The sequence below is a fragment of the Talpa occidentalis genome, unplaced genomic scaffold (assembly GCF_014898055.3).
Source record: "Talpa occidentalis isolate TD23 unplaced genomic scaffold, MPIMG_talOcc4v2.1 talOcc4.14, whole genome shotgun sequence".
NCBI lineage: Eukaryota > Metazoa > Chordata > Mammalia > Eulipotyphla > Talpidae > Talpa > Talpa occidentalis.
In genome coordinates this window covers 1575486-1590469 of record NW_023601433.1, presented here as the reverse complement: position 1 = coordinate 1590469, position 14984 = coordinate 1575486, and the positions used below count along the sequence as shown (strand labels likewise).

Below are 14984 nucleotides of genomic sequence, written 5' to 3'. Positions count from 1 at the left end.
AAAATGCAATTCATCACACACTAAAGCAGAGGATGTAGATGACATTTAATTAAAACACATAACAGAGATTTTTTAAATAAAAGCATAAAGAGTACAACTTTTTCTGAAAGTAAGATGTGGCAAATTTAATAAGATTTGTCTTCGAGAAAGCCCAAAAATTTTATGAAAAATATACACAGAAATACAATAGAGTGTTTTCCAGTTAGCAATAAAAGAGAATTAAGGACACTGGTAAGTCATCCATCCCTCAAGCTATTTACTCACCAAAAAATTTAGTGAAAGCAAATTTTAGAACAGCATTAAATCCTCCTTTCCCTGGGAAAACAGTTTTCAAGTGACGTTTTGTAAAGCTCTGAGGGCCCGCGCGGGAGGCTGGCAGGGAGGCACCAGCCCGAGGCTGCCGCGGCCCTTTCCCGCCGGCCTGGAGAGCTTCGCCTTGTGCTGCCCAGCGTGGGCCCCGGACGGCGCCCTCCCACCGTGTGACGTGGACAAACGGGACCAGGCCTGGTCCCAGGGGGTTTCAAGCCCCTGTCTGTAAACAACGTTGTTGAGACTCTGAAGTCGGAGTTTCTCACCTTCAGTTTTCCCTGAGAAAGAGAATTCCCCGCACGGCACGGAAAGGGGGGGGGGGGTGCCTGCAGGGCCCAGGAAGGGGGAGTGGGGTGCAGGGCCCCTGTGCGTCATGTGCAAGGTGCAGGGGCCGGCGGGCGGGGCAGTGCGGGCAGAGATCCACAGCGGAAGAGCAGAAATAGCATTTTATTCAACCTTTTCATCTGCTTTCGTTTTTATGAAGAACTCCGGGCTGTGGAGGCACCGAAAGGCTAGGAGCTGAGGCAGGGCCCCGTACGCCACGTTTACCACTAGAAAAAGGACCTTGGCCTCTTCGGGGACCCTGTACACGTAGGCCGTCCTGGCGTGCAGAGAAGCGCCGATGTGCGAAAACTGAGCCTGTTGGGTCGAAAACGGGGGCAAGCAGGTGAGCACGGAGCTTCGTGGCGCTTTGGGGTTCCCAGTGCTCCAGGGGTTCAGAACTGGGCAGTCCCCGGCCTCAGCCATCAGGGCCTGGGCAGTCCTGAGCGGCAGAGCCCGCCTTGAACCTGGCAGAAATACCCATCCGGGGCCCATGCTTGAGACAAGACTTGCCGGGGAAACCCGAACAAAACCTCGACTTTTCCCTGATTCACAGCCTGCAGTCCCACGCGGGGCTCGCTGGGGTCCTGGGAAGGGCTTGGGGCAAAATTAAGACAGCGCAGTCTAGACGCAGCCTGCTTCGGGCGGCACGGGCACGGTCAGGGCACACGGGACCCTGCCCCACCCGCCAGCCCCGCCCCTGCGAGCCAGGCATTGCCTGGGGGCTGAGCTTCATCATCTGTGGGTTTCTTGTGCCCCTATCACAAGCTGTCACTGAGGCGGGGGTCACGGTGCCAGCCGCGGGGCCTTCTCCTGGGCTAGTAAGCATCCGAGTTAACAGAGTAGAGCAGGACCCTCTCAGGCCCAGCATTCCTGGGCATCCATCCTGAAACCTGGCCGGCATAGCCTCTCCCTCAGGCTGCACACCCCTGCATGACCCACCTCCCGCTCGGACCTGCGCGAGAGGCCCAGTCAGCTCTTGAGGGTCCAGAGGCAGAGGAAGGGCATGCAGGGAGAACATGCACAACCAGAGACCAGGCATCCCCGACCCCCAGGAAGAGGCACGAGGGGGAGGAAAGCAGTTTCGACAGCTCTGCTGCACTTAACAGCCGGCCTGGAGCAGGAGATTCCTGGTCCAGGAGACCCGGAAGAGTCTTAGCTACGGCTCCCCCCACTGGAAGCGGGGCTGGGGGGGGGGGGTTCCAGTTAGTCTGAAATCAGGAGGAGCGATCGGGGCACACTGCACAAGGAGGGGCCCTCCCAGCCGCCAGTGCGCACGGTACCTGGGCCAGCCCTCCCGCGTGGACCAGCGCCAGGTCCGGCAGCCACGAGCACCCGGGGACGGCCAGGCCGTACAGCGCGAACACGAAGAAGGGGACGGAGTAGAACAGGTGGGCCAGCATCTGCGTGGGCAGCGCATCCGCGAGGGCGTTTGCACCTGCCCCCCAGGGCCGCGCCTCCCCACTCGCAAGGGAGAGTCCCGGGACCCGCAGGGTCAGCCCCTGACCTGGATCCTGGGGTAGGCGGCAGGGTCCCTCAGGTAGGGCTCCTGGGACTGTGCGTAGATGCGGCAGAGCTCGGCGGGGCAGTCCAGAGCAACCTGAAGCCAGAGGGAAGCGGCGGTGAGGACGCCACCCCTGCAGCCCCCATGCTGCATGGGGCCGGGGCCGGGAGGCAGGCCCGGAAAGGAAGCAGCGGCACTGGGGGAGCAGGGCCGGGCGCTATGCTGCCTTCTGGCTGCCCCGCGGCTGCCCCCCGAGGGATCGTGAGGTGGGGTGGACTGGAGCCCCGGCCGGCAGCCTCCTCGGCCCCACACAGCAGGCGAGCACGGGTGCACTGGGCCGGCTTTCCCGGGGCCCAGCCGCCGCCTTCACAAGAGACGTTCCCTTAGGTCAGCAGCTGAAGGGAGGAGCCCACGCGGCTTATTCTCCCAGCGCCCTGCAGCAGGGAAGGGACGCGCCTCTGGGCCAGGCAGGCAGGGGGTGGGGGGCAGTGTTTCCGGACTGGACCACCGGGGAGGGCCGGCCGGGCAAGGGCGGGTGCGGGCAGGAGAGTGCCGCCCAGGTTCTTGGGGTGGACGCTCCAGCGCCCTGAGCCACACCGCCTGTCGTCGCCCGTGCTTACCAGGCCTCGGAACAGGCTAAACGCAGCCGCCAGGAGCAGACCCAGCACCAGCATCAGATCCAGGGGTCTCCTCAGCAGGCCCTTGGCCTGGACTTCCTGCACCACCTGGAGAGAGGGCGCCAGCAGCGCCCAGACCGCCGGGCAGCACCACGCCGGGGCAGGAGAAGGGGAACCGCGTACCCCAGTGTGCTGCCCTGCACACCCGGCCCCTCCCACGGCAGTGAGTCCGCAGGCAGCCCCCGCCCCAAGGATCTGAGCCAGTACGGCCGCCGGCCCGGGGTGCCGAAAGCCGCGCCTGGGGTGGACGCAGGGGTACACGCCGGGCCGGATGCCCTCGGCCACTGTCCCGGGGCCAACAGCTCGCGGCGCCCCGGGTCATGCGGGAGGCCCAGGCTGCGGGAGGCCCCGGTCGGGTCAGGGGCGCCCGCGAGCCCCGCGGGTGCGGACGGCTGACGGGCAGTGGGGAGACTCACCTTGGCGGGGCGGGCGCGGCTGTCCGGCGGCTGCGCGTAGATCCGGAACCCGGCCCAGACGGGCAGGCAGGCGTAGGGCAGGCTCAGGAGCGAGGCCGGGCACAGCCGCGTCCCGTACTTGCCTGCGGGGAGAGGCGCGTCGGCCCGACGGGCTGGCGGGCGCCCCTGGCGCCCCGGGGCTCGGGGCCCGGACTCTCCACGGAGGCAGGAAGAGCGGCCGCCCGCCCGCCCGGCGCTCGCCGCCCGCGCCCGCGTCCACCCCGGGCCGCGGCCGCAGACGCCCCGTCCTCCCGGGGCGCGGGAGCTGCTGGCCGCGGGCGGCGGGCCCGGCGCACCCCGAGTCTCAGGGGCGCGTCTCAGGAGGGGGCGGGCGCAGGGCGGCGCGGCTCGGGCCGGGCCGGGCCGCCGGGTCCCCCGTAGCCGCCGCGCGGCTCCCGGCCCAGGGCCGCCCGGGGCGCGTCAGGCGGGGCCTCACCCACGATGCTGCCCGGCACGAGCACCACGACGCTCATGGTCACGGAGCCCGCCCAGAACAGCCCGACGCTCCGGTAGCTCTCCCTGCGGGGCGCGCGGTCAGCGCGGGCGGCCGGGCCGGGCCGCCGGGCCACGGCCGCGCAGGAGCCCGCGGGGCCCGCCGGGGAGGCCGCGGCCCGGGGGAAGCAGGCCCGGGGGAAGCAGGCCGGGGAAGGGCTCGCCGCGCCAGGCGGCCCCGGGGCCGAGGCGGACACGCGGTCCCGGGGGGCGGGACACACGCGCCGGGGCCGGGCCGGGGCGGGGGGGGGGGGGGGGGGCGGGAGCCCGACTCCGACCTCCCCGCAGGCCCCGCGGCGGACGGCGGCTCCGGAGCGGCTCCCCCTGCGCCCCGCGGGGCCGCGGAAGCCTGAGGGGGGTCCCGGGCCGCGACGCCCGGAGGGGCCGCGAGTCCCCGCGGGACGCCCGGGAGCCCCAGGGACAAGCCGGCGGAGCCCGCCCCCCCACGCTGTGCCGCCGGGGTGCTGGGGGTGCTGAGCCCCCAGCATGGAGGGGCCGGGCCTGGGGCCTTGGGGGTGCAGCCTGGAGGTCCGGGGGCGTTGCTCGGACTCAGGCTCACTCGGGGGTCCCGGACGGGACGCACACGTGCCCCACACGTGCCCCCACACGTGCCCCACACGTGCCCCACACGTGCCCCCCACACGTGCCCCACACGTGCCCCCGCAGCGCTGCGCCCGGAGGCCGCGACGCCCGAGAGGCGGGGCCGGGCCGGGGGAGGGGTGTCAGGGGAGGGGCGTGGGGAGACGCGCGCACGCAGGGGAGCGCTCGCAGGGACGCACACGCACGCACGCGCACGCTCGCAGGGGAAAGCACGCGGACGCAGGGGCACGCACTCGCACTCACGCACGCGAGGACGCAGGGGCGCGCACGCAGGGGCGCGCACGCACGCACGCGGACGCAGGGGCACGCAGGGCGCGCACCGCCGCGCGGACTCACTCCCACGCGATGGCCGCCACCATGACCAGGTAGAGCAGGTAGTGCGCCGAGCCGTCCCAGTAGCAGATGAGGTGCGCGTGCGCCGTGTTGAGGTGCGGCTCGCCCTGCGGGGGCGGACACAGCGTCGGGGGGTGGGCGGACGGGCGGGCTCCGGCCCGCGCACGATGGGCGCCGCAGCCTCCACGCGGAGACGGCCGTCCGCACCCTGGGGTGCCGCCCCCCCCCCAGCCTGTGGAGGCGGCGCGGGCGCCGGGAAGGGGCAGCCGAGGGCCGGGCGCGGCAGGCCAGCTCAGAGGTGAGGCGGTGGCCGCGGGGTGGGGCTCCCCCGGGTCGCGCCGACTCCCAGGCAGGACGAGCCGCGCCTGAGGCCTCGGCTTCTGGGGGGGGGGGGCGGGGCGGCACCTGAGGCTCAGCGCCCTGCGCCTGTCCCGCAGGCCCTCCTGTCAGGCCGGAGGTCCTCCACGAGCTGCATCCCCCAGCGGCTCAGAGGCGGCCCCGGCCAGGCCGCTCCCTCCCCAGGCGGCTCCCTGCCCTCCTCAGGCTGACCGGGCTGACCTGCCGCGCTCCGGTCCCGGCCCCTCCTGGGGGCATCACAGGGTCTTGGGCTTTCGCGCCTCGACCTCCTCCCAGCAACCTGGTCTCAGAGGCACCCCCCGGGCAGCCGGGGCCAGGCCAGGCCTCAGTGCCCACCTGGCCCTCCCCGGTAGCCGCCTCCTCTGGCCCCCCCGGAACCACAGTCCTGCTGGCAGCTGCAGCGGCCCGAGGCCAGCTCTGGACAGGGGGCCCAAAGTCCTCTGGGACCTGCTGGCCACCTGGGTCCAGCCCCATCTCCTCCCCTGCAGCAGCCCGGCCCCGCCCTGTGGGCCCCCAGCTCCACACAGGCCCCTCCCAGCTCCATCGGGCCTGGCACCCTCCCTGCAGCATCCTCCCCTCCTGGGGGTGCTGGGCCCTGTGCACCCCAGTTTTCCTTCCGCCTCTCTGGCCCCACCAGTACCCCTCAGGGCTCCTGGCCACAGCTGTGCCTCCCTAGCCGGGAATGTTAGGTGTCCGTGGCCACACCACCATTCAAGAAACACCACAGCCATGTGGCCACCGCGGAGGCCTCTGGAGTCCAGGGCCGGCAGCGTCGCACACAGGGATGGCATCTCTGCCTCCACACAACCATGAGCCCTGGAGGAGGGAGCAGGGCCGGAGCCCAGGCCTCCTTCCACGCGTCCTCATACCCGACTCTTCTCCTCCCACTGGTGGGTGACTCCAGCCTTCTTCCCCAGCACCCCAGCGGAGGTCCCCCAGTCTCCCCACTCAAATCCTCTGAGGCTCGGCCCCTCTGCTTCTTGGCATCCCAGGCCCTCACGGCGCCAGAGAGCCTCCTGCAGGGTCTGGCCCTCACCAGGGGTCCTCCCTGCCACACCCACCATCCTCAGAGCGGCCTTGTTGCCCCGGACACAAACAGCCCAACCCTGACTCCCCTGCTCGCCCACAAAGCTCCCCCTTACTGGAGACGCAGGTGAAGGCCCCCTCAGCTCTGCTTCTGACCCCCTGTGGCCAGGGCAATTGTGCAGCCCCTCTGGGCTGGCCGTCACCCCATAGAAAGAGAGCATGGGCACTCTGCAGGCAGCTCGGGCACAGAGAGCCCCTGCCCCGGGTCCCGTTCGTCATGCATTTGGGCTTTCAGCTGCAGGGGGCGGCTGTGTGTTCAGTGTGTCCCGTGGACACACAGATGTGACGCTGTCTGGGCCCTATTCTCCTGCCCGTGCAGGGCCTCCGTCCACACAGAGGGACGCGTGCCCAGGCCGTGCTGAGGCAGACCTACCTCACGCAGATAGTGCGTCATGAAGCCATCAATGACCCCGTCCTGCTCCAGCCCTATGATGAGGCTCACCACGCTGGTAAATCCGAACACCGCGTACACTAGGGCGAAGAGAGCAGCGGCTCAGGCAGCCCGTCGGGGGCGGCATCGGAGCCTGCAGTCGCCAAGCACCCGGACCATCTCTCTCCATGTTTCCCCTCAGGGCCACAGACCGGCCAGACTCCACTCTGGCCACCACACCCTCGGGAGCAACCCAGGTGCCCGGGGCACTCTGCCGGGCCGCCCCCCCCCCCCAGGCTGCCAGGACCTTGCTGCTGGGCAGGTGACAGTGGCCTCGAGACAGTGAAGCCAGAGATGTAACGTGGACGTGTGGCGGGACGACCTCATAGTAAAGAAGGGGGGTCCGAACGCCCGGGGCTATCGCTGGGCTGTGAGCCTGTCCCAGACTGCCGGCAGCGGAGCGCGGCGCAGCAACGCTTGGAGAGCAGCCTGTTCCAGGGGCCTCTGTCCTGGGCCCGGCTTTGGGGGGCAGGGACGGTGCCTCCGAGGCCGGGCCTGAAGACAGCCCCGTGGTGCCTCTGTCCGCTGTGGGAAGGGCACTCGCGGGGAGCATGGTCCAAGCACAAAGGGCACAGGCAGCCCCGAGCCCCCGGCCTGCCGGGGAGCAGCCCCAACCAGCTGCACTGCTGCGCACGATAAACCAAGTGTATGTGGCCAAGACACGGAGACCCCGCGGCTGTCCACCAGGGGTGAACGGCTAAGGAGGCGTGGGGTGTGCGCGGTGGGTGTTACCCAGCCATGAGAAAGGGGAAGTCTCACCACCGGAACCACGGGGGCCCTGGGCTGAGGAGACAGGCCAGAGACAGGCCAGACTGGTGGCCGGCCCCGGGTAGCCTGGGAGCAGCGGGTGGGGAGCCAAGCAGACTGGGCCTGCCAGGCGTGGGGTGGGAGGCTGCAGGAGAGGTAGGTGTGAGACACCCCCCAGCCGCCAGAGGACTCGTGCTGCGCGCGCGGACGCGCAGGAGTCGCGGGGACGGCAGCCGGGCCCGTCTCCAGGGACGGCCTCTGTGCACACACGTCTCAGGCGTCACGTCGTGCCCTTAACCTAACACAGTGTCACACGCCTCTTGACCGGGGCCCCAAGGCCGGTTTACAGCAGAAAGCGAGCAAACACCCAAAGTTCCCGGCAAGAAAGGGGCTCCGCAGCGGCACCGGCTCTGTGGGGCGCGAGGACGCAGGACAGAGTGTGGGCGCCGGATGGCGTGGCTCCCTGCCGGCTGCGCCCGTCCCCCATCACGGAGCGTCTCTGCCGCGTGGAGCACGTCTGTGTGGGGGTCAGGCGGAGCCTGGTGGGTGGGGTTCGTCTCTTGCTGGCCGGCTCTTCCTGCTGCACGGGTGCTGTCTCCCGGGATGTCTGTGCCGACCCTCCTTGGCCGCGGCCATCGTGCTCCTTATAATATGGTCAGACAGGGCCAGGTGCTTTCACTTGAGCCCCGTGCAGGGCCCGGGGAGGCCGAGCAGGAAAGCCCGCAGCCGGGAAGGAGCTGGTACTAGAGTCAGGTCAGAGGCCGGACCTGGCTGGGAGCAGCTGCGCGTCCTGCCCGCTGGGAGGGGTGAGGCCCAAACACCCCCCCCGCCCCACTTTCACCGGGGGCATTAAGAGGCAGACAGCCCCTGAGAGACGCACCGTAGAAAAGTGGGTCCCGCGGCGGCTTCCTCTGCACCAGGACGCGGGCCAGCAGGGCCACCAGGAGCAGGATGAGGGCCGCGACCCCCACGACTGTCCAGGAACTGCTGGGACGAAACAGGGAGGCGGTCACTTACCGGGGAAGCAGGCCAGGCCTGGCTTGAAAGCGGCCCATGCCTGGGCGGCTCGTGCAGTGGCGCTAGGCACTCTGGCCCTCGGTGCCCACCCCGTGTCCTGCCACCCGCCTCGCCGGCACACACCACTTGTCTGGAGTGTCCTTTGCCCGCCCCCCACCCCCGCCGCCTCCGCTCTCAGCCCTGAGCCTGCCGCCCCCCCAGGGCCTCGGCCCTCGGGACAAGGCGAAGAGCCATGGTCCTGTGTGGAGTCCAGGGGCCAGAGGACAAGGCCCACTGGCGAGGGGGGTGCCAGCCAGGCCAGACCCGAGGCCAGATGAAGCCACAACCCCAGCCCAGGTGAGGTGGGGCTGGCCCGGACCCCGCCCGGAGAGGGCACAGCTCCCAGGAGCCTGGGCAATGTCAGCTCTGCAGCCAGGCGGCACTGGCCAGCGCGGCGAGTCAGCCTGCTGGACACCAGGGCTGAGCACCCACTTGCCACAGCCAACAGCACGGCCCAGGGAAGCCAGGTCCTCCCTCACTTTCTTACGACTTCATTAGAAACACCCTGAGAAAGGAACAGACGGCACAGCTCGTGCACCAGGCTGGGCACTGGGTGAGCAGGGGTGCCCTGCCGCCCCCCGGGGCCCTCGTGGGCTCCCGGCCTCTCACCCGTGGGCGTCTCCAGTCCCACAGTGCCCTCCTGCCACGCCTCAGGGTCAGGGCCACCTTGTCGGCCTGGAGGGCTGGGGGCTGGGCTCTGGCATCTCAGCACCCGGAGATCTCCAGACGCCACCCCAGGCCCAGAGCCAGAACGCTACGGGCAGGTATGCGGGGATAGACGTCGTCTTGAAGCTACACCAGCGAGTGTGATGTGGGGGTCTGCGAGGGCCCCCGTGAGGGTGTACAAGCCTCCGTGACGGATGGGGGGGTGAGAGGAAAGAAGTGGTTGGTGCGTGGATGGTGAGTGGTGGGTAGACTCGGGATGGCAGATGGCAGGGGCGGGTGGGGGGGTGGAAGGTGACAGATGGATGGACAGACCCAGCTCTGGAAAGAGGGGCATGACAGTCCACACCCGGGAGAGGGAGAGGGGTTCTGGTGGTGGCCTCGGGGTGCTCCAGGCTCCTCCCGGAGGGATGACGGATGAGACGAAGGAAGGGGAAGCTGATGCAGGTCAGGAACCCTGGGCGGGAGTGTCCCCTGCAGGGGGGCGAGGTTGGGGTGCAGTGTGAGCTGGCAGGTGGTGGCCAGGGGACGAGCCTGCCCCCCTCCTGCCAGGGTCACGGGCGCACAGCTGCGCTCTCGGGCACCCCACACAGTGTGGCCCGGTCTGAGGCCTCCAGGGGAGGCGCCGAGAAGCAAGAGAAACTGGGGCAGCCGACCGTCTGGGTCTCCCTGAGCCCGCCCGCCCGCGCAGGGCCTGCTTGGACAGGGATCGGCGGGCCCCCCGGGGCGCGGGTGGGTGGCAGGCCACGGCCAAGCCCAGACTGACCTCACTCGGTCTTAGGAGGGGGAGAGACGGTCCTGGTGCCCCTCCCTGAACTGACCCCCGCGGAGAGCGGTGCTGTGAGGAAGGGCCCAGCGCTCCCCTGGTTCAGCCTACCGCTCTGTTTTTCAGGTGTTTGTGAAAGTTCTGGTGGAGAGGAGGCTTCAGCCAGTGCGACCGAGCGCAGCCTAACAATGTCTGCCCGCCCGGCCCGCTCTGCTCGCGGCCTACTGGGCCAGACAGGCCAGGAGGCAGCTGTGGCCTGGGCAGGTGAGTTCTGACGCCAGCAAAGAGCCCTCCTGGAGCGAGCGCCATCCCAGGGGCTCAGCCGAGAGACCATGTCCGCTGGGCCGGGAGAGGAAGCGGTAGTGGGGTCCAGGATGTAGGTCCCCCTGCCCCGGCCTCCGCGGCAGCCGCCAACAGGAAGGCCCCGGCCAGGGGGAGTGGACAAGGCCTCAGTGGGCACTGTGGCTGGCGTGGCAATGGCGGGCTGGGCGGAGGAGCCCAGGTCAGAGAGGGCCAGCACCAGGGGGACGGAGGGGGAAGCAGATGTGAGCTGCGCCCAGGGCCTGTGAGGAGGAGGATGTGGGGGGAGGGAAGGGGTCACTGCTGCGGGAGGACAGGATGGCGAGGTCCAGCTGCCCAGAGCAGGGCAGGGCTTGGCAAAGAGCCCAAGGTGGCGGCAGTGACACACCCTTGGGGGGCATTCTGTGCTGTCACTGTCCTCCCAGTGGCTGATGCCCAGACCTGTCTCCTCGAATCCCCTCCATGCCACCCCTGCTGTCCCCCAAAATATCCCCACAACCAGCCACTTCCCTCTCCCAGCACTGCTCCCCATTCCTCCACCTGGAAGACTGTCCCCACATCTCCCCAGAACCAGGATCTCTTGCAGCGCGTGTCACCTCCTCCAAGAAGCCCGCCCTGACCAGCAGCCCCTCCCCAGTCACCCCACACACCTAGCGTGTGTGCCGGCCATCTCGGCCCATGCCTCCCAACCCCGCTGGGCCTGTTCCCAGCTCTGTTCCCCAGCACTTGGCACAGTGCCAGGCGCCAGGGTAGCCGCTCAGAAGACATTTGCTGAAGTGCCCACAATGCCATTTTAGGGGCGTGGGATTCCCCAGGCGTTATAGTCCCAGCCCAGAGCTGTTGCTCCCAGGAGCAACATCCCCAAGTCTAGACGGAGGGCAGAGCCGTGCCGGGGCACTCGGCGTCCAGAGCCCTGTGCCCTGGGGTGGGCCCTGAGCAGCCCCGCCCGGGAGGAAGTCGCCGCCTGCCCTGCAGGCGGGCATTTCCAGGCAGCCGGAGCCTGGGGCTGCAGGGCGGGCGGATGCAATTTCCTGAGCCGACCGCTGTGCCCAGCCCGCCGCCCTGGCCGCTGCCCCGTGGGCTGCAGCTGAACCGGGGCGAGGGTCCAGCGTCCACCAAACCCAGGGAGGGCCTTGGCCAGCCCCCCCCCCGTTTCCTGGTGGGGCCACCCCTCCTTCCTCGCTTCCTCCGCGGTGCCCCTTCAAGCCAGTCTCCTCGGCCCAGGCTGCGCAGAAGTCGCGGCCATTTGACAGGCCGGCACGCCGAGGCCGGCCCGGGCAGCGGGCGGCGTCCGCTCGTCCTTCCAGCCACTTCCCAAGTGACGAAGCTGAGCGCGCAGGAGCCGCAGCCGCCCCGGGGGCGCCCGCCGGGCTGGGGGTCTGCGCCCCGGCCGCCTCCAGGGGAGGGGCGTGCCCTTTGGCCTCCGCCCGCGGGGCCCGGCCCGCAGCCAGCGCCCCAACACGCCCCAGGCCGGCCGGGGCCCCTTCCCGGGAGACGCCCCGTTCCCCCAGGACCCAGGCGCCCGGACAGCCCGGCCCGGGCCACCCCAGGGCGAGGCGCGGACGCCGGCCAGGCCGCCCCTCCCTGGGGCTCCGGGCGGGAGGCTGCCGGGCGGCCGCGCCGCTGCTCCTCCTCCCCCGCCGGCCCCCCGCAGCGCCCCGCGGCGGTCCCGGCTCGGCCGGGGGGCGGGGGGCGGGGGCCGCGCCCCCCAGGCCCCCACTCACTCGTGCTGGGCCGCCAGGTGGTTGAAGACGTAGGTGGCCGGGATGGCCGACAGGGACAGCGCGAAGACCCCGGTGGCCGCCGAGGCGCTCATCGCCGCGCTCGCCCTTCACTGCATCCCGCGGGCGCCCCGCCCCGGCTTCCGGCGCCGCGCCCCCCGGCGTGGCCCTGCGCCCCGCGCCCCGCACCGGCCCGCGCCGCCCACCCCCCCCCCGCCTCCCGCCGGCCGTGCCCGCCGCCCCGCGCCCCCCGACCGTGCCCTTCCCGCCGCCCCGCGCCCCCCGACCCCCGACCGTGCCCTTCCCGCCGCCCTGCGCCCCCTGGCCGTGCCTGCCCCGCGCCCGCGCCCCCCGGCCGTGCCTGCCCCGCCCTCGCGCGCCGCCCAGGGTCCTGCACCAGCCTCCGCCGCACGGCCGGGATGGGGAGGCGGGCGGGGCGGAGCCCGCGGGACCCCGGTGGGGGCGGGGCCGGGGGGGGTGCGGGCGCGGCCTCGGGACCTCTCCGGGCGGCCAGCCCCGCTCCCCTCCGCCCTGCGCCCCGCGGGCTGCGCGCTCGCCAGCTGTTGACCTTGGCCGGCCGCCTGACCTCGCTGAGCCTGTCTGTCCGGTGGGCAGCTGCCCGCGAGTCAGGGCGCAGCGAGAGCCCCCGCCTGCCCTGGGCGCCCCTCCCGCGGTGCCCGCTGAGAGTTGACACTTAGGGCCCCGGAGGCCTGGGTGGGTTTCTGTCCCTGGGCCGGGGTGGAGGCCCCCGAGGCACTTGGGGTGAGGCCCTCCCTGGACGTCCAGCCTGTCTCCGCTCTGGTCGGAGATACTGGGGTGTCTGCATGAGGGGACCTGGCAGGAGCCAGGAGAGGTGGGCCAGGCGCAGCTCCCTTGGGTGCGGGAGCAAGCGCTCCGTGGGTGACCCCCATTAGAGAGCAGGGAGAAGCGGCAGAAGGCAGCTTGCCAATGTCCCCTAGAGAGTGAGGACCTGAGCCAGAGTAGGGGGTGGGGGGAACTGTGGGGTGTTGGGGGGCCATGAGGAGAGCCAGGCGGGGCTGTGAGAAAAGAGGGTGGGAAGTGGCTGCCGAGAGCCCTTCGCTCTCAGATTCCAGAACCCAGGGGCCCCCACAGACATGCCAAGTCAGTGGCTCCAGGAGAGGCACAGGCGGCAAATTCAGATTTGGGGGCATCGGCCTAGAGTTGTGGCCTAGAATCAAAGAAATGAGGTGAGTGTCCCAGGAAGAAGGAGGCCACCGGGAGGGGTGGGAGCAGGGCCGCCAGCAGGGGGGCTCCTGGCATGGCGGGGTCCGCAGGGGGCCCGGGACAGGGACTACTTGGAGCCTGGTGCATATCCAGGGTATGGCTTGGGGGGGCAGCTGCTTCTGCTCACGTTGGACAGGGCAGTGAGGGGAGAGCAGGGCCCTCCCCCCGAGATTAGCCCCAGGCCACACTGCGCAGCTAAGGCGCTCATCTCCTCGCGCCGGACATGCTCTCTGAAGCTGGGCGACGTGCAGGAAGCGCCGGGAGCTGAGGGCCGAGGCGAGAGCACCGACCGGGCACCCTGACTCGGGCATCACCCGGCCCCACGGTCCTCTTTGCTCCGAGAGCAGCGGGACGAACTCAGGGCGCTCAGGCCACAAAGCTGCCTGCGCTCGCTGCTTTTATTTTATTTTTGTCTTCTTAGGAGCATGAACCCTGAAGGCTGATCCTGTAGCTGCAGCTCTGACCCCAGACGTGGCAGCAAGGATAGACGCAGGCGGCCCGCGCTGCCCTTCCCGGTGAGAAGCCTGGCGCTGCTCTCTGTCGGTTGGAGGCAGCCCTCATCTGTGGGAGATCAGCGGGGGCCACGTCTGCGTCCACTTCTGCGGTGGAGGGAGGGAAAGGGGAAGCTCGGGGAGCGCGCTCATGTAGGAAGCAGGAACTGAGAAGGGTATGTGGGCAGGGCGGGTGCTCATCTGGAGGGCGGGGGGATGCCAACGTCACTCCTGAGGCACCCCCACAGCCCCAGCACCCCCTGCCCCCCAGCCCTGCCTTCTCTGTCTGGTGAAAGCCGGGTTGTGTTCCCGGGCAGGCCGAGCCCTCGCAGTGAATGGGCGGCAGGCAGATTGGCCTGAAGGGCAGAACAGAGGCCCGGGCGCAGCCCAGGCCCTCGGCTGGTGCGGGCCTGAGGTGTGGGCCAGGGCCCTGTCGGGAGAAGAAGGTGGAGACAGCAGTTCACGCCTGGCAGCTCTGCCTGCCACCCACTCCGGACTTCTCCAGCCCCTGAGTGCCCTGGCTGTAGCCCAGCGATTAGCAGGGCGTTCTGGGGTGATGATGGTGGGTGTCCAGCACCTCGCTCAGAGCAGCGGCCCTGGCAGTGTTCACTGAAGACAACCCTGGGAAGGGAGGAGAGGAGGGAGGGGCAGGCTGGGAGGGGGGCGGGGCAGGGCAGCCACTGGAGCTAAGGTGAAGGAGGGACAGAGCTGGCGAGTGCAGGCGGCTCCATGTCCAGTGCATGTGCAGACGAGGCCTGCGCCGGCCCCGGGTTTCCTAGCAACCAAAGCAAGGAGGGAAACAATCAGTTGCAACATCCAGTGTCCTAGACCACAGCACGGTGGCTCCGAGAACTCCCGGCCCCTCCCAGGGAGCGCAGTGCCGCATGGACACATTCCCACGACAAATATAGACTCTCGTCCCGAGCAGCTGCTCTCAGCGCCTCCTAGGCCGCCGATTGGCACCTGCCAGCAGCCCCCTGGGCCCCATGGAGAGAAGCCACTGCCTGCAGGTGTGCATGGTTCCGGTGTAAGGAAATGGGTTAATTCAGGCTCTTTTCCGCCATCCCTCGCTGGCCCTACAGCTGCTGCCCGCGGCGTGCCCGGCCCACTCACACCTTTGTGCCTTTGTCTTCCCCACCGCGCCGCAGTGAGCACGCGCTCCCCTGCTGAGTCTCTGCCTGACTGTCCAGGACTCCCAGAAGCCCAGTCCTCGAGCAGCCTGGCACCGTAGGCACCAGGAGATACTTGGCAGGACTGGGATTAAATCTCTAGCTGGACACATCCTGGCCAGTCGTCATAGCTGCACAAAAACAGGAAGTCCCGAAGTCTTTGGGGTTTCCTACCAAAGAACAAGGAACAGAATGGTTCTCCAGCGTTCACACGTCGGGGCCGGGAAGTACGCTCTCCACGGTTCACAGGCCCCCCCCAACC

General features: G+C 69.6%; 1 protein-coding gene across 2 annotated transcripts; it reads right to left on the bottom strand.

Moving 5' to 3' along the window:
* Nucleotides 1–12: 12 nt before the first annotated feature.
* Nucleotides 13–11912, bottom strand: TM6SF1 (transmembrane 6 superfamily member 1). Of its 2 annotated transcripts, XM_037509957.1 has the most exons (10): nt 11821–11912; nt 8192–8295; nt 6508–6605; nt 4695–4798; nt 3703–3785; nt 3228–3349; nt 2755–2859; nt 2138–2230; nt 1914–2033; nt 13–948 (listed from the first exon to the last, which is right to left on the bottom strand). In XM_037509957.1, the coding sequence occupies exons 1-10, from the start codon at nt 11910–11912 to the stop codon at nt 757–759; spliced, it is 1113 nt and encodes a 370-aa protein (XP_037365854.1). In that variant the 3' UTR covers nt 13–756. The 2 variants fall into 2 exon arrangements, with proteins under 2 accessions (XP_037365854.1, XP_054550695.1); XM_054694720.1 differs by lacking the exon at nt 1914–2033.
* Nucleotides 11913–14984: the final 3072 nt, after the last annotated feature.